General features: G+C 42.9%; 1 protein-coding gene and 2 long non-coding RNA genes across 3 annotated transcripts; 1 reads left to right on the top strand and 2 right to left on the bottom strand.

Annotated features, from left to right (window-relative positions):
* Nucleotides 1–12,009: 12,009 nt before the first annotated feature.
* Nucleotides 12,010–19,292, bottom strand: LOC115114370 (deubiquitinating protein VCPIP1). The gene is made up of 3 exons (XM_029642560.2): nucleotides 16,471–19,292; nucleotides 15,434–15,520; nucleotides 12,010–15,287 (listed from the first exon to the last, which is right to left on the bottom strand). Exons 1-3 carry the CDS (start codon nucleotides 19,115–19,117, stop codon nucleotides 14,464–14,466), a joined length of 3,558 nt encoding a protein of 1,185 aa, XP_029498420.1. The 5' UTR covers nucleotides 19,118–19,292; the 3' UTR covers nucleotides 12,010–14,463.
* Nucleotides 19,293–22,786: 3,494 nt separating this feature from the next.
* Nucleotides 22,787–24,583, top strand: LOC135565684 (uncharacterized). The gene is made up of 2 exons (XR_010461782.1): nucleotides 22,787–24,101; nucleotides 24,212–24,583. It is a non-coding gene; the product is annotated as an uncharacterized LOC135565684 (long non-coding RNA).
* Nucleotides 24,584–24,784: 201 nt separating this feature from the next.
* LOC135565683 (uncharacterized) lies at nucleotides 24,785–26,033 on the bottom strand. Its single transcript, XR_010461781.1, has 2 exons — nucleotides 25,937–26,033; nucleotides 24,785–25,779 (listed from the first exon to the last, which is right to left on the bottom strand). It is a non-coding gene; the product is annotated as an uncharacterized LOC135565683 (long non-coding RNA).
* Nucleotides 26,034–26,047: the final 14 nt, after the last annotated feature.

Below are 26,047 nucleotides of genomic sequence, written 5' to 3'. Positions count from 1 at the left end.
AAAATAACAACGCCGGAGCTAACGGAGCATGCAGTGCACGTAGCTAGTCATTTTGCAGTGCTAGCTGGCTAACGACATTGAGCCACTAAAGCCTCCAACAGAACTGAAACTTCACAGCAAAGTTGAAGATCAATGGAATCGGTTCAAGCAATGTTTCACCCTCTGGCGGCGATAGGAGCGGTTGATAAAGACGTCGCACAGAAGGTCGCCCGGTTTCTCACAGTAGGTTGCTCGGACGCCACTGATGTTTACAACAGCTTTCAGCTAACGGATGAAGAGCAAGCAGATTATGAACTGGTATTAGCCAACTTTCAGACTTTTGAAACAGACTGTTGAGGAATTTATTAGGGTCATGCACATTGGTGCTGTAGTTAGATTCTAAATCTCACAAGGTTCCATTTGTCATAGTAAAGGGAGAAAAAACAGCCATCATTGGGTTAAAGTCATATAACTTACTGGGTCTGGTGAAATGGTTTCATACGGTGAATGGTTAAATTACTAATGTTGAGCATATTAGTCCAGATACTGATGTTTTTCAGGGAAAACTCATGGTGCAACACAAAATTGAGTTAGTGCAGTCAAATAGATCAGTGATCCATGCACTTAGGAAGGTACCACTAAGAGACCAGCTAAAAGCAGAGCTACTGAGGCTAGAGTCCTTAGATATCCTAGACAAAGTAGAAGAGCTTACTGAATGGGTCCACTCACTAGTAATAGTGGAGAGGAAAGACGACTCTCTCAGACTGTGTATGGATCCAAAAGAGCTAAACAGGTGTGTAAAAAGGGAACACTTTCAGCTGCCTACCAGAGGGGAGATATTTGGGGACATAGTAGGTGCTAAATCATTCTCAAAGCTAGACACCTCCTTGGGGTTATGGAAGATCAGTCTAGACAAGGCGAATACAAGGCTTTGTACTTCCAATACTCATTTTGGTAGGTATTCATTTAAAAGGCTCCCGTTTGGTCTCACTTCAGCACCAAAAGTCTTTCATAGGACAGTTCAACAGATATTTGAGTGTGCCATGCACAAAAGTGTACATTGATGTCCTAATATGGGGTCAGATTCTTGAAGAGCACAACACAAGGTTGAAAGCAGCACTTGATCCAGCCACAGCTAATGGGCTAAAGCTAAACGCAGACAAATGTGAATTCAGAAAGACAGAAATAACCTTCTTGGGTGAAAAACTAAAATGTGAAGGTATTCAGATAGACCAGAGCAAATTGACAGCCATCAAGAACATGCCACCGCCTACTTCAGGTGAGAGGTCTACTGTGTAAAACTACAGAATGATGTTGGAACAGTAATCACCAGAAAGAGTTTGAGGAGCTCAGGGTATTAATCATAATGGCTCCAGTACTGAGGGTTCTACAGTATGATGAAAAGCGCAAAACCAAAATCTCAGCAGATGCCTCTGAAGCAGGTTTAGGTGCAGTGTTGTTACAGCAGTATGGCACTAGATGGGCCCAGTCGCATATGCCTCCAGGGCTTTGACAACTTCTGAGTGTAACTATATTCAGATTGAGAAAGAGGCATTGGCACTGTCATAAGCGTGTGAGACATTCCATGTGTTTAACTATGGTAAAACAGTGTGGGCAAAAACAAATCTATTGCAAAGAAAAGTCTAAAATACACACCACCAAGGGTACAGAGACTGTTTCTAAAACTTCAGAAATATGACTTGCAACTTGAGTACAGACCGGGAAAATAATTGTTAGTGGCACATTGTCCATAGCTTTTGACAGCTCAGAACCAAACCAGATATATGAGCAGGACGAGACCATACATGATAACCTTCAGAATGAGTTGCCCAGTCTCATAGATGAAATTGTGGACAGTTATTTCACGTGCTAATGCAGAAGATGAATGTTTGTGAAAGGGTATTCAAGTCATAATATGTGGGTGGTCTGTACAAGGTATACCATAACCTTATGGTCAATACAGGGATGAGCTATCTGTACTTGATGGAATTCTGTTTAAGGGTTGAGGTATTGTGATACCAAGTGTGATACAGAAAAACATGTTGATCAAAATACACAAAGGCCATCTAGGGATGTAAAAGTCCAAACGACATGCAAAAGCAGTGTTATTCTGGCCCAAGATGAATGCTGATACAGAGCAGCCAGTCAAAGCTTGTGAAACATGCCATAAATAGCAGTCAAAACAGAGCAGAGACAATGTGGGTTGAGGAAAAAGAGGTAATGAGACCATGGGGCAAAGTAGGAATAGATCTCTTTTCTCTTGAAAGCAAGAACTATGTTCTACTGATGGACTATTACTCTCATTACCCAGCGAGCTTTGCTGAAGGACATTCCTGATAGTCAGGTGTTAACTCACATTAAGTCATTCTTTGTTCATCATGGGGTCGCAGAGGTAGTCCATATGGACAACGAATCAGTTCAACTTTCAGTGATTTTTCTAAACTGTACAGGTTCAAGCATGTCACATCCAACCCACTGTGCCCACAGTCTAATGGGTTAGTCGAGTATGGTGTCAAAGCAATGAAACTACTGCTTAAGAAAGTACTGTATCTAGCTTTGCTAAACTACAGGGCTACTCCACTAAAACATGGTCCGTCTCCCCGGAAGAGCTGTTGTTCAACAGGAAACTCAAAACTAGGTTGCCAGTACCCCTAGAAACAGACAGGATGACAAGGTCATTCTTAACAAACAGAGGGAAAAGAGTGAATAGAAAAGGTACTATGACACAGGGTCCAAGGTGCTCAGTGCGCTCAGTCCAAATGATAGGGTGAAAATGCATGAAGGAGCGTTGAGGCCCAATGTGGTGAAAACAGTGGCAACCAGGTCATATGATGTAATGACACCTGAGGTAGTTACAGGTAGTTACATACAGGAGAAATAGGAGACACGTGTTCCGTGTACCTGAGTGTGAGTAAACAGACAGGCAAGAGTGACATTACAGGTCAGACAACGTCAAGCCCAGACACTCCTGTGTCAGACCCACCAGGGCTGCCTGTTGTAATGAGGCAGTCAGGTAAAGAAGTAAAAGCACCTCAGAGGCTGACAGAGGAAGTATAAATGTGTCATTGAAATGCAGTGTTCACTATGCAAAGAAGTGTAACCAGGATTTATAGAGAATTGTTATTGTAATTGCTTTATCAAGTTTGCTGACGACACAACGGTGGTAGGCCTGATCACCGACAGCGACGAGACAGCTTATAGGGAGGACAGAGACCTGTCAATGTGGTGCCAGGACAACAACCTCTCACACAACATCAGCTAGACCAAGAAGCTAATTGTGGATTAGAGAAAACACGGGGGCGAGCACGCCCCCATCCAAATCGATGGGGCTGTAGTGGACCGGGTCGAGAGCTAACATGGTCCTCTCACACTAGCACAGTCGTGAAGAAGGCACGACAGCGCCTCATCACCCTCACGAGGATGAAAAGATTTGGCATAGCCCATCAGATCCTCAGGAACTTTTACATGTGCACCATCGAAAGCATCCCTACTGGTTATATCACTGCCTGGTATGGCAACCGCTCTACAATCGACAGCAAGGCCCTAAAAAAGGGTGGTGCGGACAGCCCAGTGTGTCCCTGGGGTCAAGCTCCCAGCCATCCAAGACATTCATGCAAAACGGTGTCTGTTAGTGACCCAAAACATTTCCAAAGTCTCCACCCACCTGAGCCATGGGCTGTTTTCCCTGCTCCCGCCCAGTAGGCGGTGCTAAAGCATCGGGTCTCGGACCAATACGCTCCGAGACAGCTTCTTTCCACAGGCCATAAGACTGTTGAATAGTTACTCCACCTGCACTCTCAGACTATCCACACTGACTACCTGCTCTGTCTCTATGCTCAACGACAGGTCTCTACCATTCAGACACACACTGACACTCTTCTCATTCACGCATACACACTCATGCACCCACGTTCACCAGACTCACACCACTCTGGCTCCAATACCCAAGCCGACAAGGTGAAACATCTCTCGATGTGCCCTTGAGCAAGGCTCTTAACCGTAATTTGCTCCAGGGGTGCAGTACTACTTTAGCTGATCCTGTAAAACAACACATTTCACTGTGTATGTGACAATATACAGTATATATTTTTAAGTGATTACTATTAAGGTTCGCTGATGCTATATTGTTTATTATTATTACCACTAGTCTTTATCCTTCTACCAGCCACTTTCTACCCGTCCTATTACTATGATTATTATTGGTATTTATCCTGCTGCTAGTCACTTTTACCCCTGCACATTGTAATAATGACCTGGATATAACTGCATGATCGTGCTTCTCTTTGCATTTTACGTCTGTTCTTCGTATCTAACGGTATATTATTAGCTACCTTTATTTCTGCATTGTTGGAAAAGAGCTCACTAGTTAAACATTTCACTGTACTGTTTTACACCTGCTGTATCCTGTGCATGTGACAATAAAACGTGTACACTTGAAACTAGGTGGATAGCTAATAAGAAGCTAACGTCTGCAAATTAGCCAACTAATCAGTCTGGCTAGCTAAAACTAGCTATACTTTGTTACGGTTAACGTTACTTAGCTGAGCCAGCTAGCTCAAATAACAATTTACAAAACAGCCTATGTTTGTTATTCATGTGGTTGACTTTATGACTGATGATCAAACGCTATTCTATATTCTGTTTCCACCTCATGTCTTCATCTTGCTACTCACATCCCATCTCCTTGAGACTTACTTAAATTCTCCGTGGTAGTACCGTCTCTTGGGGGACAGAAATGTCTATCCCGCCGAATCTCGCGCCCACCCCGGTGCAGCGCACGCGGACCCTCTCCTCATTGGTCAGAATCGCAAAGTATCTGTCAAATCAGCCATGTGAAATGTATCAAATTACTTTTCAGGCAGCCGGGTATTTCAAAAGCCGACGACAACACCTGTATCACTAACAATAGCTTTTGGTCTACAAGTCATTCATGAAAATCATACAATTACATATGAACAGCCGAAAGCTGTATGCAGATGCAATGTTTTTTTATATTTGAAAGTTGATGCAATTCTACCACCTGGTGGACTTTTGTAGTACAACGACAGATAACAGAGAACATTGCACGTATTATTGCGTATCATAAATCCAATTGATAGGCTGTCACATTCTTGGCTGTGAGCCACAATGCAGTGACCCCTCCCTGGGGAAATTAAGATAGACCTGCTAAACTACAGACAAACATCGACGTGTAGCGTGGCACATACACATTCAATGGGTCCACAAAGCTCAAGGGATGATGGGATCAAGCATAGGCTACTGAACAACTTGAGTTTCTGTACTGATCAAAGTATAGTACCATATAACGTATTATAATACAAGAACAGCAGTCACAAAGAAACAAACTTTAAGATTATGAGATCAAGCATAGGCTATTGTTCAAGTGGGTCTACGTAGATTTTTTAAAAGTAAAAATGAATTCAAAGGCAAATAGTTAAGGCAGTATTAGTGACCACAATACAAATTTGTGAAGCAATTACTTTATTGTTGGGTTAAAAAGTCATCACACATGCAAACAGCAATGTTGTAGCTGTGGTATCTTCAATATTTTATTAGCAAACAAGAAAAAAAGTTAACTAAACATTTTACTGAATAACTTGAGTTTATGTACAGATCTAAGTATACTACAATATATACTATTATAATACAACTGGCTTATAATATATGTAATTAGTACAGCAGTCTCAAAAAAACAAACTTCAAGTTTGTCAAATCAGTGTTGTCTGAGTTAGGCAAGTTTAACATTTCCTTTTTATTCTTCCTTGGACTGAAAATATCACGATTTGTTTGAGTTTAGCTAGTGCATGCTCTATTCTAACAGTCCCTCTTTTTCTGAAAGTGCTGAGTTTGACATTTTGTTCACTCAAAAGAAAAGCCATGGAGCTTTAAAAAAATGTTACCTGCAATTGTTTTTTTTGGCCGGTACAAATATAACTGCTTTTTGCCATAATAAGAAACCTTGTCCAGAAGTCAGGCCAAGACTCAGTAAGACTGAATGTTTTAAGGCCATAAGCTGATAATGGCAGCATCCAAAGTTACCATGTCATTCTAGAACAACAAGGTGATCTGGAATACTCCAAAATCTTGGTTGGCAACAAAAGTGTAAACTCAATTCGTGAGACCTCTGCCTTTTGAGGCCGGGGCCTATCAACACCGCAACACACTTTTAGGTTGAAATTCCGACAAACAAACCAGGAGTTATGTTTTATAATGTCTGGAGAGGAATTTAATGCCACAAAAACTGTGTAACAACTACACAGTTTGCCTATAAGTTTACATTCAACTGCATTGGATGAACAACCAATTGGAAATATACTTCAAACACCACAGTGAGATGTAGTTTTGTGTTTATGAGATACCAAATGTACCTTCTCCATGACACCTCTTTCAATGATTTCTCAAGGGATACATCACGTTCTGCACCAAAAGATCAAGCCATCTCTGTCACACTCACCAACTAGGCATACATGTTAACAGCACTTTAATATATCCCTTTGGCCCAGTTCTTTTTTGAGTGATTCAAATTGTGGATGTTGTGTTGAAATTCTAGAGCTGAATAGCAGTAAAGCAACTAGGCATAACATTCTTAGTAATACAAGCTGATTGTTGGTTCCAAATAATTAAAATGAATAATTATTATTTCTATGCTTGGGTCATCTCAAGTTTATTCTAATGTTCCCATTAGTTGTTCCCAAGAGCAATAAAGGTAGCATATAGGGCTCAACACACCCCTGCACAACAACATGCCTTAATTCCATCTCTTGAATTCCAAGTGCAAACGTAAATGTATTATTTCAATTGAATAATAAAATGCTAGCATTGCATGTTCTCAAAACAACTAAAACTGCAGGCAGTTCATGGAAAAATAATGATCAGCTATTCTTGAATTGATGTATCTTCCCTTATCATCTATCAACATGAACTATGTACACACACACACATATATATATATATATATACAGTCATGGCCAAAAGTTTTGAGAATGACACAAATATTAATTTTCAAAGTCTGCTGCCTCAGGTGTATGATGGCAATTTGCATATACTCCAGAATGTTATGAAGAGTGATCAGACGAATTACAATTAATTGAAAAGTCCCTATTTGCCAAAATTAACTGAATCCTCAAAAAACATTTCCACTGCATTTCAGCCCTGCCACAAAAGGACCAGCTGACATCATGTCAGTGATTCTCTCGTTAACACAGGTGTGAGTGTTGACGAGGACAAGGCTGGAGATCCCTCTGTCATACTGATTGAGTTTGAATAACAGACTGAAAGCTTCAAAAGGAGGGTGGTGCTTGGAATCATTGTTCTTCCTCTGTCAACCACGGTTACCTGCAAGGAAACACGTGCCATCATCATTGCTTTACACAAAAAGGGTTTCATAGGCAAGGATATTGCTGCCAGTAAGATTGCACCTAAATCAACCATTTATTGGATCATCAAGAACTTCAAGGAGAGTGGTTCAATTGTTGTGAAGAAGGCTTCAGGGTGCCCAAGAAAGTCCAGCAAGCGCCAGGACCGTCTCCTAAAGTTGATTCAGCTGCGGGATCGGGGCACCACCAGTACAGTTTGCTCAGGAATGGCAGCAGGCAGGTGTGAGTGCATCTGCACGCACAGTGAGGCGAAGACCTTTTGGAGGATGGCCTGGTGTCAAGAAGGGCAGCAAAGAAGCCACTTCTCTCCAGGAAAAACAATCAGGGACAGACTTATATTCTGCAAAAGGTACAGGGATTGGACTGCTGAGGACTGGGGTAAAGTCATTTTCTCTGATGAATCCCCTTTACGATTGTTTGGGGCATCCAGAAAAAAGCTTGTCCGGAGAAGACAAGGTGAGCGCTACCATCAGTTCTGTGTCATGCCAACAGTAAAGCATCCTGAGACCATTCATGTGTGGGGTTGCTTCTCAGCCAAGGGAGTGGGCTCACTCACAATTTTACCTAAGAACACAGCCATGAATAAAGAATGATACCAACACATCCTCCAAGAGCAACTTCTCCCAACCATTCAGGAACAGTTTGGTGACGAACAATGCCTTTTCCAGCATGATGGAGCACCTTGCCATAAGGCAAAAGTGATAACTAAGGGGCTCGGGGAACAAAACATCGATATTTTGGGTCCATGGCCAGGAAACTCCCCGGGCCTTAATCCCATTGATAACTTGTGGTCAATCCTCAAGAGGTGGGTGGACAAACAAAAACCCACCAATTCTGACAAACTCCAAGCATTGATTATGCAAGAATGGGCTGCCAACAGTCAGGATGTGGCCCAGAAGTTAATTGACAGCATGCCAGGGCGGATTGCAGAGGTCGTGAATAAGAAGGGTCAACACTACAAATAGACTCTTTGCATCAACTTCATGTAATTGTCAATAAAAGCCTTTGACACTTATGAAATGCTTGCAATTATACTTCAGTATTCCATAGTAACATCTGACAAAAATATCTAGACACTGAGGCAGAAGACTTGGTGAGAATTAATATTTGTGTCATTCTCAAAACTTTTGGCCACGACTGTACAGTGCCTTCTGAAAGTATTCAGACCCCTTGACTTTTTTCACATTTTGTTACATTACAGCCTTATTCTAAAATGTATTGAATAAACTCAGCAAAAAAAGAAACGTCCTCTCACTGTCAACTGCGTTTACTTTCAGCAAACTTAACATGTGTAAATATTTGTATGAACATAAGATTCAACAACTGAGACATAAACTGAACGAGTTCCACAGACATGTGACTAACAGAAATTGAATAATGTTTCCCTGAACAAAGGGAGGGGTCAAAAGTAACAGTCAGTATCTGGTGTGGTCACCAGCTGCATTAAGTACTGCAGGGCATCTCCTCCTCAAGGACTGCACCAGATTTGCCAGATCTTGCTGTGAGATGTTACTCCACTCTTCCACCAAAGTACCTGCAAGTTCCCGGACATTTCTGGGGGGAATGGCCCTAGCCCTCACCCTCCGATTCAACAGGTCCCAGACGTGCTCAATGGGATTGAGATCCGGGCTCTTTGCTGGCCATGGCATAACACTGACAATCACGCACAGAACGAGCAGTATGGCTGGTGGCATTGTCATGCTGGAGGGTCATGTCAGGATGAGCCTGCAGGAAGGGTACCACATCAGGGAGGAGGATGTCTTCCCTGTAACGCACAGCGTTGAGATTGCCTGCAATGACAACAAGCTTAGTCCGATGATGCTGTGACACACCGCCCCAGACCTTGACGGACCCTCCACCTCCAAATCGATCCCGCTCCAGAGTACAGGCCTCGGTGTAACGCTCATTCCTTCGACAATAAACGTGAATCCGACCATCACCCCTGGTGAGACAAAACCGTGACATGTCAGTGAAGATCACTTTTTGCCAGTCCTGTCTGGTCCAGCGACGTTGTTGCCGGTGATGTCTGGTGAGGACCTGCCTTACAACAGGCCTACAAGCCCTCAGTCCAGCCTCTCTCAGCCTATTGCAGAGAGTCTGAGCACTGATGGAGGGACGATCAGCTGTCTGTCCTGTCTCTAACACTGTCTTAGGCGTCTTACAGTACAGACATTGCAATTCATTGTCCTGGCCACATCTGCAGTCCTCATGCCTCCTTGCAGCATGCCTAAGGCACGTTCACGCAGATGAGCAGGGACCCTGGTCATTCATTTGGGGTTTTTCAGAGTCAGTAGAAAGGCCTCTTTAGTGTCTAAGTTTTCATAACTGTGACCTTAACTGCCTAAGCTGTTAGTGTCTTAACGACTGTTACACAGGAGCATGTTCATTAATTGTTTATGGGTCATTGAACAAGCATTGAACAAAACTTCGCAAGATCTGTGAAGTTATTTGGATTTTTACAAATTATCTTTGAAAGGGTCCTGAAAAGGGAACACTTCTTTTTTGATGAGTTTAAATCAATTTCTTCACAATTACCCCACAAAGTTGTCATTTTTTTGCACATTTATAAAAAATATAAAAAACTGAAGTATGTTCGATCGGGATAAGTATTCAGACCCTTTACTATGAGACTCGAAAATAGAACTCAGGTGCATCCTGTTTCCATTGATCATCCTCTAATTTTTTACCCCCCAATTTTGTGGTATCCAATTGGTAGTAGTTACAGTCTTGTCTCATCGCTGCAACTCCCGTACGGACTCGGGTGAGGCGAAGGTCGAGAGCCATGCGTCCCCCGAAACACAACCCAACCAAGCCGCACTGCTTCTTGACACAATGCCTATCCAACCCGGAAGCTAGCCGCACCAATGTGTCGGAGGAAACACCGTACGTACACCTGGCGACCTGGTCAGCGTGAACTGTGCCCGGCCCGCCACAGGAGTTCCTAGTGCGTGATAAGACAAGGATATCCCTGCCAGCCAAACCATCCCTAACCCGGACGACGCTGGGCCAATTGTGCGCCGCCCCATGGGTGACAGAGCCTGGGCTCGAACCCAGGGTCTCTGGTGGCACAGCTAGCACTGCCTTAGACCACTGCACCACCCAGAAGGCCCCTTGTTTCTACAACTTGATTGGAGTCCACCTGTGGTAAATTCAATTGATTGGACATGATTTGAAAAGGCACACCCCTGTCTATATAAGGTCCCACCCAAACCATCCCTAACCCGGACGACGCTGGGCCAATTGTGCGCCGCCCCATGGGTGACAGAGCCTGGGCTCGAACCCAGGGTCTCTGGTGGCACAGCTAGCACTGCCTTAGACCACTGCACCACCCGGAAGGCCCCTTGTTTCTACAACTTGATTGGAGTCCACCTGTGGTAAATTCAATTGATTGGACATGATTTGAAAAGGCACACCCCTGTCTGTATAAGGTCCCACAGTTGACTGTGCATATCAGAGCAAAAAGCAAGCCATGAGGTTTAAGGAATTGTCCATAGAGCTCCGAGGCAGAATTGTCGAGGAACAGATCTGGGGAACGGTACCAAAAAATGTCTACAGCATTTACAGTCCCCAAGAACACAGTGGCATCCATCATTCTTAAATGGAAGAGGTTTAGAACCACCAAGACTCTTTCTAGACCTCGCCGCTCAGCCAAACTGAACAACCATGGAAGAACGGCCTTCGTCAGACAGGTGACCAAGAACCCGATGGTCACCGACAGAGCTCTAGAGTTCCTCTGTGGAGATGGGAGAACCTTCCAGAAGGACAACCATCTCTGTAGCACTGCACCAACTAGGCCTTTATGGTAGTGGCCAGACAGAAGCCACTCTTCAGTAAAAGGCACGACAGCCCGCTTGGAGTTTCCCAAAAGGCACCTCAAGACTCTTAGACCATGAGAAACAAGATTCTCTGGTCTGGTGAAACCAAGATTGAACTCTTTGACCTGAATGCAAAGCGTCACGGCTGAAGGAAACCTGGCACCATCCCTACGGTGAAGCATGGTGGTGGTAGCATCTTGCTGTGTGGATGTTTTTCAGTGACAGGGACTGGGAGACTAGTCAGGATCGAGGCAAAGATGAACGGAGCAAAGTACAGAGAGATCCTTGATGAAAACCTGCTCCAGAGTGCTCAGGACCTCAGACTGGGGCGAAGGTTCACCTTCCAACAAGACAACAACCCTAAACACACAGTGAAGACAATACAGGAGAGGCTTCAGGACAAGTCTCTGAAAGTCCTTGAGTGGCTCAGCCAGAGCCCGGACTTGAACCTGATCGAACATCTCTGGAGAGACCTGAAAATAGCTGTGCAGCAACGCTCCCCATCAAACCTGATAGAGCTTGAGAGGATCTGCAGAGAAGAATGGGAGAAACTCCCCAAATACAGATGTGGCAAGCTTGTAGCGTCATACCCAAGAAGACTCGAGGCTGTAATCACTACCAAAGGTGATTCAACAAAGTACTGAGTAAAAGGTCTGAATACTTATGTAAATGTGATATATATATATTTTTTTATCTTCATACATTTCTAAAAGCCAGTTTTGCTTTGTCATTATAGGTATTGTGTGTAGATTGAGGAGATAAAAAAATTGTGGAAAAAGTCAAGGGGTCTGAATACTTTCCAAAGGCACTGTATATGGTAAAGAAATTCACAAATCAAGTCTTATTTTAGAGATGTATTTCGAAAAAATATCCCGCACTGCATTCAATCATACACTAAAGTCCAAAAAGTTAAGAACAAATTCTTATTTTCAATGACGGCCTAGGAACAGTGGGTTAACTGCCTGTTCAGGGGCAGAACGACAGATTTGTACCTTGTCAGCTCGGGGGTATGAACTTGCAACCTTCCGGTTACTAGGCCAACGCTCTGACCACTAGGCTACCCTGCCGTTATGCTGGGCCTTCCAATAGAATACAGTTCCACATCAAGTAGTTCAGCACTTGTACAGCACACTTAACTTGGGCCACTCATTTGGGTTTCATGAGAAATATGAAAAGTAGCATAAATAACTTCAAACCAGTAAGTAGCATGAACCTTGAACCCAAAAGAATCAACAGGCATTATCCTCAATCACTACAAACCAGCAAAAATAAATTCACCAATTTCCACCAATAAACTGAGTTATTTTCAGAACAGTGCTTCACTTAAAATGGCATTAATCTAAATTACATTTTAAACCATCTTTAAATTCTTATACAATTTTCCAAAAACAAATCCAAACTAAAAAAGCTTTTTCACAAGGTTTTTCAACAACAAATGTTGATTTTTGTTACTTATCATAAGGGCACGCATCTCCTTCCTTCAAGAATTAAGACAGCAAACCTTCATATAGGGAGCAACGTTCCAGAAAAGAAACTTAATTTGGAATATTTCACTGTTGTTTTAAAGCAATGTGTTGGTAAAGCAAGTATGTTGGTAAAGCAATAAATGTGATGGTAGGTTATCATGTTTGAGGGCTAGTGCCTTTACAGTGTGCACTTTGCTGAAGCGGATGTTTGCGGTCATTACAATGCTGGTGTGGGATAGGATCTTAACTCAAGCTCTTCAACTCCCTCTTGTCTTAATGGCCCAGTGCAGTCCAACATTTTCCTCTGTTTTATATACAATCCCACACTATGAGGTTGGAATAATCTTGTGAAATTGTGAAAATGATAATGCCCCTTTAGGATATGAGCTGTTTGAAAAGACCACCTAAAACGTCAGAGTGATTTGGTGGGATGGTGTTTTGGCCTGCCTGGTGAAATCACCAGGTGGTAAATTAGTTAATAGACCAATGAGAAAGAGTTTCATATCTCTCTGCCAATAACAGATAGTTTTCCCCTTCCCCACTCCAACAGTCCTTGCAAAAATATTGCTTGCGAAATTCCTAAGAAGCGATTTTTGTTGACCATTTTATTTGAAAACAATCACAGTAGCTAGGTTTCCATCCAAATGGCGACAGATTTTCATGAAAATATTCTAAAAATCTGCATAAAGAAAATCTGCGTATTTTCCCACCAGTGGTGTTTCCACCAAACTGACTTGTTGCGGATAAAGGTCAGTGAGTGATGTAGTGCACACAACATGTACTTTGTTGCTTATGTTTTCATGTACCGAATAAAAATTCAAAACGTTCAATGTGTTTCCATCGCATTTTCAACTCTACAGATTGTGACAAAACTAACTGTTGCTTTAAATAGCAAACGTGCCTACTCTGGTCTTGGTATGTGCGCGCTAGCCAACAGCTCGCAGATGCAGTGCAGGTAGGATCTGCGTGTCGGTTGGTCTACATGATGTGCTTATTATGAATGAGAGAGAGAATATTTTTATTTGTCAAACGGCAGTCAAGCATCGATCATCATGTCACCAGAATAAGACCCTCTACATTTATTGGAAAGGAAGGTCAAGCTCATCACTGTGCACTTTCACCACCCTGTGAAGTTCATCGTAACTTATTTCATCCATAGCCTGATAAACTGCATCATTTCCCGAGTTGTAGCGGGAGGAGTCGAGGACCACACACCATGTCATCGCATGACTCCAAATTTACTTTGATATGACGGTTATTATATCAATATTTACGAATAAAGGCGTTTCCACCGCCATTTCTGGCATAACTCATTTTACCGACACAAAAAAATCCCACCATGTCGAAAGAACAAATTATCTGTGGCATTTACAAAATTGTACCGGAAACCTCCTATTTCCACCACAACGATTGTGATTATTATAATTTTTTTTATGCAGTATGACTTTACTCACATAAAAACTGTGAATGGAAACATGGTTAGTAAGGTATTGTTAACTAGAAATCGTTAACTAGAAATGATTTGATATTCAGATAAAAACAGCTGCATTGGACCTTTAAGACATGGAGGACATGTACATGGATGTATTTCACACACAGGAAGCAGCGTTGCTCCTTGGGTCTCGGTGCATGTTTCTGTATAATAGCATTAGACTGTCACCAGAGGCAGAAACAGTCAACCTCTTGTCAATCATGCAGTAAAAGACAACAAAACACAATGAATACCAAAGCTTGGATACAACCTGAAGCATTCCCACACTAATGCCAACCAGATAGAGGGGTGAATGATCATGACTGAGAAAAGTATAGGACCAGGCCCTTTTCCAATCAGGAATGATCCATTGGCTCTAGGGCGTTGGTATGCTCTGCATCCTGGCTATCCATTTCCTCCAGCTCCTCTGACCCTGCATCCTTTCCATCAGGCTTGTTCCCTGCCTCCACTGATGTGCCATGAGCACCAGCAGTAGATACGTCCATAGAAGAGGCCTCCTTTACGCCTGCCCCTGGGGCAGATTGGGAAGCACTCATCTTAGCCCCACTTGTCCTCTCTGCAGGGCCCCCAATGCCTGCCCCTGCATTGCTCTGCTCCCTCAGGTGCCTGTCCATGGAGGCCTGGATGGATGAGACCATCTCCTGTAGTTTTTTCCTCTGTTCTTCGATCATACTAGGGTCCAGGTGTCGGCTGTCTTTCATGGTGACAAAACCGGGAGCCATGCGCACCAACTCCTTGGTCGCGTCCTCTGAGATGTCAGACAGGTCAGGTCCCTTGGAGGCGCTGGCGCTCAGGTCCACCCCGCTGCTGTGCTGCCTGGTGATGGGCTTGTGTTCAGGGGGAGAGCCGCCTGGGGCGCTGCCCAGGGAGTGGCCCTTACCCTGGAAGGCGTTGACACTTTGGAGCTGCTCCTTCTTGCGCACCACACCTCCACTCCCGAGCCTCAGCAGGCTGTGAGAGGGGCTTCCCTCGCGACTCCTGGAGGCAGCTTCAGAGCGGAGCTGCACCAGGGCCTCCTTGACGAGGTCCTCCACGTCAGGACCCATGGGAAAGTGTCCCGCTGCATCCACACACAGCTCCAGACGCTCCTCTGCTGCGTTGTAAACAAACGTCTTTCCAGTCAGGTGTGGGAGGGTGCAGTGCTTGCCATCCATCAGGCCTGCAGATGAGACAAGAGACATAATAGATGGTCATAAACACAGATCAGTACATATTAGATGCAAAGTTGAATATACCGTAGCTGTCATTTAAGTTACACAAATTGCTAAGAGGATAAAGCCTATAACAGAAAACATGACTACATACCCATATCTTTCTTCACAATGTTGTAGAAAACTCCACCTTGGTGGAATAAGTGAGGCAGTTTTTTGGCATATGACCAGACATCTTCTCCTGAATATGAATAAAACATACTGCAATTAGCATGTGAAACATGAAAATAAATTAATACAATTAAATTCCTCAGAGAAATGTGTGCTTTTGATCAAAATTCTAATTCTGTAGTAAAAATAGTAGGGTTGTGAATTGCCGATACGATATGTATTACGATTCTTATGTATTGAGATTCGACAAGAGACAGACATGAGAAAACGAGTTTTGGTAATGGAAATAAAAGGCTGAAAACAAATTGTCTCCCTATTTAAAAAGAAGATGGAGAACAAGCTACGAAGGAAATACTGGAGTTTAGGTGAAGGTACAGCCAACTAGCGCAAATAAGCTAGCGATTTTCCCCCTTGATCACAAAAAAAATGGGTAGGGCGGGGTGGATACCAAATCTAGCAACTTCTCTCTGCCTGAGGCTGCATGCGTTTCAATGAATACCGAATGCCATGTTGGTGATGTAGGCTACACAGAAAGCACTTGGAGTAGATTATAATTATAATTTCAACTGGAAAAAAAGTCATTATCCACAAAGATTGAGCCTTGATCCATCCATCCATGACAAGCCCACCCAGTCACTCAATACCTCTATTAGGCCACTTTGTCATTCATCCTGCCTCTTGTAACCAATCCAAGAACAGCATGCCCTTATGCTGTGTAAAGCTACTATCACATTCAGTTGCTGGCCTTATATTTACTGAAGGGATGATCTAAGGCATGACGCTTCTAAGACTAGATAACTAATTGCCTGGAACTAGTCTAAAAAGGTGAATCAACAAACAAGTTCTCCATCTACCGGAAGTCATTTTTGACTTTTTGTAATGACATCACAGCAGTGTTCTGCTTAACTCCTCTGTCACTTACGTGTTGCGAGATCGTGTCTTTCTTTTGTAGTAGTAAATAATGACAGCCTAACTATTGACTTGAATACTAAAACCTTTCCGCACCCTTCCCTTTCTTACCCATTAAGGTTGCTAGGAGACAGAGGGAGGACATCTCAAGGTCAATGTTGTCCTGCAGCTCTCTGCTAGTATTCATTCTGCTGGAAGTCAATGGATCATCACTCTTCACAGAGAGGGAATGCAGGGTTGAATGGGAACTGGAAGCACTTGGGGCGGATGCCTTGCGGTCCTCTGGACCTCTCAGGATCTCCACAGTCACCCTGTCCCCGTGTTGGAGAGCCACCGGTTCATTCTCTGCTCCATCCTTGGGAGGGAAAAGTTCTTTGGGTGGGAATCCATGTCGGATACATTGCTGGGCTGGAGGCATGGTGAACTCATTAGCAATGCTCCTCTGGAGCTCAGAGAAGGTGGTCTGAGCCTGTAGAGTGAGCATGGCCTGCCGCCCATCGCTAGTGGTGACACGGATTTTCTTCTCCTTGCTGGAAGTGGGGGAGAAGGAGGATTTGGTGGGTGTGGCTGGGGAGGAGGAATGTTCCTGAGCAGCACTTGGGGAGGGTGGCCTGCCCTGTCCCTTCTGCTCCTGCTTCAGTCGATCCGTCCTCCTCTTCTGGGTCACTAGGGCCTGCTCGCTGATGCTCTGCTGAAGGCTCCGCTCTGCCTTACTCACTGTAAGCTCCTCTTTGTGAATGGTCTTTGATTTCTGCCCAGTTAGTATGATCTTAGTCGGTGGCTGTGTGTCAACAGCCTGCTGGGTTTCCACCACGTCTGTGAGCCTCTGAGCATGCGCCCCGTCAATGGAGACTGGGTTATACTCGTCTGGGTTCTTCTTGGCAGTGTGATGTAAAATGGTGTTCACCACTTTCTGCACTAGGAGCTCACTGCCAAACTCCCCAGGGAAATGCTTGGTGACCAGTTTCATGGCGACATCATACACGTTGCTGTTCAGGTCCACATTAACCTCATACTGGAACCAGTACACAGTCTCCCGCACAACCCGCCCACCCCACTCCAGAGTGATGGGGAAAGCCTCTGGCAGATTGTCGTATTCCTTTCCCTCCCAGTAGTGCTTAAAGCCGCAGCCACATTTGCCCCCCTGGGAACGGGTGTTGGTTCTGTCTCCATCCAGATACACCACAGAGCCGTTGCCATGGATGTGGCGCACGGAGGTGCCGTGGCACCAGTTGCATGTGTTCAAAGAGCTCAGCTTGTAGTCAGGAATGAGGATGTCCCTCTCAGGGTCGTAACAGCAGACAACCTTGTTCAGCGGGAAGCTGTAGTTCTTGTCAGGTCTGAGCTTCCCGTGGGTGGATTTAGCCAGGTTGTAAAGCTTACCACCTGGAGCCAGCCACTCAGGTAGAACATGAAGCTCAGAGAGTGCATTGCAGATCAGACAGCGATGTAGCCGGTTTTCCATGACTGATTTCCTGGCAGCCTCCGTCACCTCTTCGGGTTGGACGCCGATCACACCGGTCCGTCTGTAAACGTACTGATGCACGTCTGCCACCAGGGAGGGGTGGATTCCATGCTTCTCCATGAAGATCTCCTCCATGGCATTGACCAGTCTCATCACATACTTGTCTTGTAAGCTCCTGTCTCCCCCGATGACACAGCTCCCATCTTGTTCCAGCTTTATATACTTCTTGATGAGCTCCTGTGGCACTCCCCATGCCTTGGGGAGAAGCCTGGGTGGCAGCTTGGGGAGAAGGGTGTTCTTTATCCCGACGAGGGGGATGTAGTGGTTACGCCCTGAGCTACTCCAGGCGATGCATATAGGCTTGTTAAACTTCCCGTCTTTTCCTTTGCACTGCTCTTCCGGCACAAGCCCAGGGAGAAAACTTGCAGAGTAATCCCCAGAGCTCCTCATTCCACTCAGTGAATCTAACAAGATTATGGGGCGGTGCAACACATTGGCCAAGCCGAATATGTGAATGTTCCGAAGTCCCAGTGGCACACCCTCCGGTGGGATAAACAGGGGGTCACATTCGTTGATGATGTCCTCCCATTCGGCTGCATCAATAAAATCCTGAAAGAGTGCCTTGTAGCGATCCAAGTTTTGTTTGAAATGTTGTTTCAAATTCTCTCTCAAGGCATGCCAGAACAGTTCTCTGCCTACCAGGGCCCTGGACACAGCATGAACAAGACAATGTCCATCTCCATCCACATGAACAGGAATGAGGCATTCTTTGTTGCTGTTTGCTTTCTTCATCTCCTCCAAAGTGTCGTGAAGGTATATCAGGCTCCCGGATCTGTCCTTGCCATAGCCAACCGTAGATACATGCTCCTGTTCAATTAGAAACGCCCTGTCTCCTAGAAGTGAACAGTCGAACATTTCTCCTTGATTCATTTCCCGCAGCAGTTTCGCTTTTCCCGTCTGCTTATCCATTCCATACCTTGTGAGAATAGGAGAAAGGAGCTTGCAATGGTAGTTGGAAAGCCCCATCACTTTCACCAGCTCTGTTCCCTTTTTCGGTGCACCAGTGACACCGAGTAAGGCATTTCTTAACAAATTGTGAAGCACAACGTCTGGATCAGTTACTTCTTCCACATTTAAAAGATTATTCTGTTCGTGGCGTTGGCCACACTCTGTGCATTCAATGCTAATCGAACCGTAAGCAGGGAAGAATAGCCTCGCCTGGCATTTCGGGTCTGGGCAGGTACCGGACAAAATACGCTTGTCCTTTTTCTTGGAGCCCTGTAGCAACGACATTCTGGCGAATAAAACTACACTATGTATTGATCCTACAAGACCATAATGGTTTAACCACCAAATAACTGCCTAGCAATCCCGCTTTGACTCAAGTACTAAACTAGTATTTGCCAGAATAACAACCGATAACAACACGGAAGCGATTGTTTTTTCTCTCCATGAACGAGCGACTAGCGTTTCGTCAGCAACATTAAAAAAGGTACATCCGGGTCATGTAATTTCAGTAATTTTCCAAATAAAAGTTCCCCACATAATAGTAGAAATGTTTAATTTATTAATGATAATGAAAAATAATTGTTGAGACATTAACAATGAGTCAATGTTCATAATTAAATGACATTTGCATTAGAAAACTATTCTAGGTGCCGAAGTAAAAGTGGGGTTGGGATTACCCAGTAGGGTCTGTTGATGGTGTTATTTCATGGGGACTGAGGTCTATGCCCAGCAAAACTTTCTACTTCACCCACTCCAGTATACTCACGAGAGTGTGTAGAACACAAAACAGCCAATCGCCTCCTCAAGCCTCTTCCTTCAAGTAAACGGATGAGACCCAGGACAGCAAGACTTGGTCACATTTGATTTGATTTGATCAGCACCTTCTCTGAGGTCGATGAACTCACTCGTTGAGTCTAAATCACACTTCTACACTGTTGTACTGTCACTTTAACTCTCTGCTGACTGACGAATTCAGGACTATATCTAAATGATGAAACTATACATGAACTAATTTAGCTTTCTCTTTGTTTGCTTCCAATGTGAAATAATCGCCATTCCATACCAGACTTGCACTCTTGGCTTTCCCTATAATGTGTGTGCCAAATCTAAACTATTACCAGGTGATTAGGAAAGAAAATAGTTACTTCAAAGACACAATGTTAACAATGTGGCCAGTAGATGGGGTGTTACCTGTAAATTACCAACATTATTATAATTGAATTACAAAACTTCCATCAGTAAGGCTGTTCTGAATGGATTGTCTTTTTTCATTCATCTAGCAAACTCATAACTCACATCGCTTTCTCTCACCTTTTATACGATAATTATTATATCTGTCTTTGAGGAGCATTTCAAGCATTTTGGCTAGACAAATACCATTTATTTTTTGAGGCTGTATCCTAGTAAGATCATGCTGCTATAGGTATCACCCAAATTATGCCTATAGCCTATCAACGGTTATCACAGAGTTTAACCGCGCTTTTCTTCAACCTACCCTGGTCACAATTCATCAAAATGTTTTCATCTTGGACTTGTGAGTTCAGGTTTCTGTGGTTGTGTGACATATAATTGCCTCATAAAATAGCTCTGTGCTCACTAGGAAAAGGTATTCTAGTGAATAGACTGGACCCTTGTTTTCTGGACACACAATCAATCGTTTTGCCTGTACAGTGTTATATTTGTACCGTAGTGTCCAGTGGCTCCATTTTAAGCTGTTTGACCACAGTAAAAGTCCAGCAACACTTCCTGACCTTCTTCAAACTCACCTGATTTGTATTCTAAGGACTGTAGTGAGTAGACTGGATCCTGGTTTTATAGACACACAATTGATTGTTTTGCCTGTACAGTGTTATATTTGTACCGTAGTGTCCAGTGGCTCCATTTTAAGCTGTTTGACCGCAGTAAAAGTCCAGCAACACTGGATATGACCTAGATTTTTTAAAATCAAACTGACCTTTTTTGGTATAATAGGGACTCTGGTGAGTATGCTGGATGATGGTTTTATGGACATACAATCCATTGTTTTCCTGTACAGTGCAATTTATTTTTGCAATACAACAAAAAATACAGTAAGACCTTTCTTAAACATTACATTTCAAAATTGCATCCTTGAACAATAACACCAGTAAATTAACAAGATTCATACAATCAAAATAACGAGTTATTTTCTTAGCTTGTCATTGTATATATGTTTTACCAGTAGGCTAATATGTTCTTTACATTCATTTACTTAATCTCCAACCATTTCTCAATGTGCCCCACCTTATAAAATTATTTATCTTATACAAAGTAGTAATACTCTTGAGCTTTTCCCACCATGTAGTAAAAAAAAATGTCGCATCATTTTAACATTATGCACCTTGAAAAGCTGCAAAAATTATTGATTTTGTATCATACACATAGCGTTTTAAGGCAGACTTTTAATTTGAAGGTAAAATCTGAAAACCGGAAGTCTCACTGCTGCTGCCCTGACTCTGTTGAGCGTCTGTGGCGAAACGTAGTTTTCCATGGGTTGTGGTACATATAGTTTTCTAAACTGTGCTAGTTGCGTTCATCTTTTGATATGAGTCCAAACCAGGACACATAATAATTTAACGAATACCAAGCAAGATTTATTATCTTATTGTGTCAAGTAACTATGCCTATTACAGTCAGATTTTGATTAATTAGTTGTTTATTTGGCTTAAAATTTACTACAAGTACCATGATGCGTTTTGGTTTTGCACAAATCAACCTAATTTATTTAATTATTAATTTACCTGAATATGTTTTACATTTATACACTTCTAGAACAGAGTATGTGCAATACAAGTGTGTGTTAACGAATCTCTAACGTTGCTATGTCAAAATATTGACGGTACATGCATGAGGAGACAGCAACATATAACGAGTCATTGTTGGCAACATTAGCTAGTATTAGCCACTAGCTAGCTACATTGTAAGTCTTCCCAAATTCGAGAAACATTCTGTTGTAATCAATGTCAATATGTATTTTATTTAGCTTTACTGCTATTAGCCATACAAACGCATTGAAAAATAGATTAACCACATGGAACAACAGCTAGTCCCCCCAGAAATATCTAACGTAAGTTATTCTTTCCATAATAGTTTGTAGGCCAAACCGTTTGGACGCTACATACGATTTTGTGAGAAGACCGATTTTCGGGATGTCTCATGGCCTGACTAAAACCGCTTTACCGCTGTCAACTTTCACCGCAGATGCGACATAGATGGAGGATAACAGATCTCTACTTTAAATGGACGGATTTTGCATTATGCTAATTCGATTTTCACAGGGACGCGGACATCGAGGCGCATGTACACTAGATAGTGGTAAATTGGCGAGTGATGCTTAGGCCGCCCATTGTAACTCGCTTGCGGGCGTGCTGGCAGCATATGGCAGCCTTCTCGATTGTGAGTCAAGAATTCAGCATAGCAAGTTTGTTTGAAGGTCTTGTTATTAAATGGGTACATAGTTCAATAGTAATATCCTCTACACCCCCCTATCCACATCGATGGAACAGTAGTGGAGAGGGTAGCAAGTTTTAAGTTCCTCGGTATACACATCACAGACAAACTGAATTGGTCCACTCACACTGACAGTGTCGTGAAGAAGGCGCAGCAGCGCCTCTTCAACCTCAGGAGGCTGAAGAAATTTGGCTTGTCACCAAAAGCACTCACAAACTTCTACAGATGCACAATCGAGAGCATCCTGGCGGGCTGTATCACCGCCTGGTACGGCAACTGCTCCGCCCTCAACCGTAAGGCTCTCCAGAGGGTAGTGAGGTCTGCACAACGCATCACCGGGGGCAAACTACCTGCCCTCCAGGACACCTACACCACCCGATGTTACAGGAAGGCCATAAAGATCATCAAGGACATCAACCACCCGAACCACTGCCTGTTCACCCCGCTATCATCCAGAAGGCGAGGTCAGTACAGGTGCATCAAAGCTGGGACCGAGAGACTGAAAAACAGCTTCTATCTCAAGGCCATCAGACTGTTAAACAGCCACCACTAACATTGAGTGGCTGCTGCCAACACACTGTCATTGACACTGACCCAACTCCAGCCACTTTAATAATGGGAATTGATGGGAAATGATGTAAATATATCACTAGCCACTTTAAACAATGCTACCTTATATAATGTTACTTACCCTACATTATTCATCTCATATGCATACGTATATACTGTACTCTAGATCATCGACTGCATCCTTATGTCACTAGCCACTTTAACTATGCCACTTTGTTTACTTTGTCTACATACTCATCTCATATGTATATACTGTACTCGATACCATCTACTGTATGCTGCTCTGTACCATCACTCATTCATATATCCTTATGTACATATTCCTTATCCCCTTACACTGTGTATAAGACAGTAGTTTTGGAATTGTTAGTTAGATTACTTGTTGGTTATCACTGCATTGTCGGAACTAGAAGCACAAGCATTTCGCTACACTCGCATTAACATCTGCTAACCATGTGTATGTGACAAATAAAATTTGATTTGATATTTGATTTGATTTAAAACGCTCTGGTGACAAACAAACTTTGCTGCCCTGTTTCCAATTGTCCACATGGCTGGGATAACCTATTCATTTAAAAAAAAAAAAAAACGAAAAAAAAAAAAGTATTATTAGCTAACTAGCTACAGTGTACACTGTAAAAATACAAACTCCAAATGCATTCGTAGAGGTAGGCAGCTAACGCCATGGAGAAGGGTAAAAGGATAGCAGCCCCAACTGTCAAGGTGAGAGAATAGGCTATTCTGGATAGGGCAGGTACTTTTGTGTAGTTCCTTTCCCTAGAAGTGAGGATGGAGATAATAGTAACAATATTCAGACCGGTGTAATTTGACTATAATAAAGTCTGTTTCTTGTGAGTTTTTCTGTCCTCAGATAAAGAGAGTTACAGTATGAAAGCCTGTCTACATATTAAGAGGTCCCAATGAAGAGCAGTGGTTCTCAGTCCTGGTCCTGGGAACTCAAAGGGGTGCACATTTTTGTGCACACACAGATTCCTGTTGTACACTCTCTTTAACTACCTTATTTTCTCAATAAGTCTCTCTTCTTCACTTCATCCCGCTCTCCTCTTCTGCCTAAATCCTCTAGGTTATATCTGCTGTGTCAGTGAACCCCTCCTGCATCTGAACTGGCTACATATAGGGCACAGCATGATCAGTGGTGAGAGGTCACATGGTCAGGTCAACAGGAAGTATTATTAAAAAGATGCAGTAGTCCCAGAGTTAATGATCCAAGGTCAGTTTTGCATTTCACCTCATGATTATTATGATGACTAACAATGTAATAATACAAAATAAAACCAGGCTTAAACATGCTCTCTCTCTCCATCTGTCTCTTGTCTGCAGATATGTTTTGATGTGAAAGAGGATGCCAACCCCCCAGTCCCATCATCGCCCTCACCCGCTTTTAAGATAAGCTTCGGGCCGATGAAACACTATTATGTAATTGTGATCAACTGAGAGAATATTTGGGTAGCACTGTGATTCAGTAATCATATGCTGCCTTCCCTGCTCCTATGTTCTTACCTCTTTCCCTTTCTGTCTTTTACACCTCTCTCGCCACCACCTCTTTCTTCCTCTGTTTTTATAATGCACAACAGATGTGCAGTGAAGTACAGATTGAACTTGTATTTATAATATTACAATTATAATATTTATAATGCATGTATTTATAACACTTGGATAATAAACTGTCAATAAAGCGTTTCACATTCTCTACTGGTTGAAATGAAGTCTCTCATTTGATGAAATACTACACCTATCCTGTGTTTATCAGATCAATACAGATGAAGGGCATTAGATATTGAGATGAACCAAGGACCAAGATTTCAACACTGTTGAAGTGTATAATTGTAATCATTCAAAGACTGGAATTTGATACTCCTGGTATTGGATATGACAAAAATAATCAGACATTCATACCTGAACTGCACCTTTATTTGCCAAGGTAGAGTACATTTTCAGTGAATATATTAAATGTACAAGCTACGATGTGGCATCTCATGCATGGTATTAACTACATGTATACGACTTGCATCCTTGGCACAAAGTTATATTATATTCTACTCAATCCATAGGCTTCATTAATGTCATTCAGACTGTTTTGATGTTGACACAACTGGCTATGATAGCTGAGGTTCATGGCTAGGTTCTGAACTAATATTGTATACCAAACGTTTGTGTCCATACACAGATCGGCTAGATAGCTAGCTACACATCCATAGGGCATACAGGTATTTTTATACTCCACTGCACAATAAGCAAGAACATAGCTATCTACATTATTTCATCTATCTGCAATGCATGGAAAATATCAGCAAGGCCAGTTTACAAAATTGTACATTCAATTTGCAGTAAATGCTTTAGCTAGTGTTAGTAATTAGATATGTAGATGGGTGAGCCGGTCAAGGATCGATTCAGACAAAGTGGTAAATTGTATGACAAGCGACAGTTTATTCAGAGTGAAGATATCGAGTACAGCGTAATTACGGCTCTCCCAGTTAGCTCGCACAGAACAGCAGGAAAAGAGGCCGTTAACAATCAGCACAGCCCTAATATATGGCACAGAAAGTAGGTTGATTCTAGAAGATCGGATCTTTGGATTGGTTCAGGCTGGGTGTAGTCTGTAGTCTTCCGCCATTGGCTCAGTTGTCTGTCCGTCATCGTGGAATCCTCTTCGGGCACACAATGTTCGGCTAGAGAGGAGATTATGTGTGTGCGCTAGTTTGGCAGTAAGTGTGTAATGCGGGAGCTATCCTGTAGGGGACCCCGCAGGCTTTACTGTGAGTTGTAGCCATGTATTAGCAATAGGTTGGTGACCTGCATAAGAAATAGCATTTCTCTACACTAGCTAGATTATTACATCCATTGTTTCACAAGATGACACCCTGGTTTGCTGGTTGTTTCAGGAGTCCCTAAGAACCAGAATTACAATTTCAGACTCATGTCAATACACCCATAAAGCTAGTCAGCTAGCTTGCTAAATCGCGATTTTCGTAAATTAACTTAATGATTATAAATATGCATATTCGTTTGTCTCTACATTAAGTAACATATTCCTGTCAACCTTACATTTTTGCATGATTTGTCATGACGTTATAATCACTGACGTTTGCTTCCGTCCCAGTATTTCTGTCAGCCATTTTCCCTGAAGAAAGTCTCCATCATTGGGTCGCACAGCGT

This window comes from Oncorhynchus nerka, linkage group LG9b (assembly GCF_034236695.1).
Source record: "Oncorhynchus nerka isolate Pitt River linkage group LG9b, Oner_Uvic_2.0, whole genome shotgun sequence".
NCBI lineage: Eukaryota > Metazoa > Chordata > Actinopteri > Salmoniformes > Salmonidae > Oncorhynchus > Oncorhynchus nerka.
This window is presented reverse-complemented; position numbering and strand designations above follow the sequence as displayed.

What these genes read in the sequence shown, in the direction of transcription:
- LOC115114370 (XM_029642560.2), bottom strand. Translation starts at nt 19,117, where the DNA reads ATGTCGTTGCTACAGGGCTCCAAGAAAAAGGACAAGCGTATTTTGTCC. An exon ending in TCTCCTAGCAACCTTAATGG is followed by an intron (nt 15,521 to 16,470) that starts GTAAGAAAGGGA and finishes ATTCATATTCAG; the next exon opens with GAGAAGATGTCTGGTCATAT. An exon ending in CATTGTGAAGAAAGATATGG is followed by an intron (nt 15,288 to 15,433) that starts GTATGTAGTCAT and finishes TCTCATCTGCAG; the next exon opens with GCCTGATGGATGGCAAGCAC.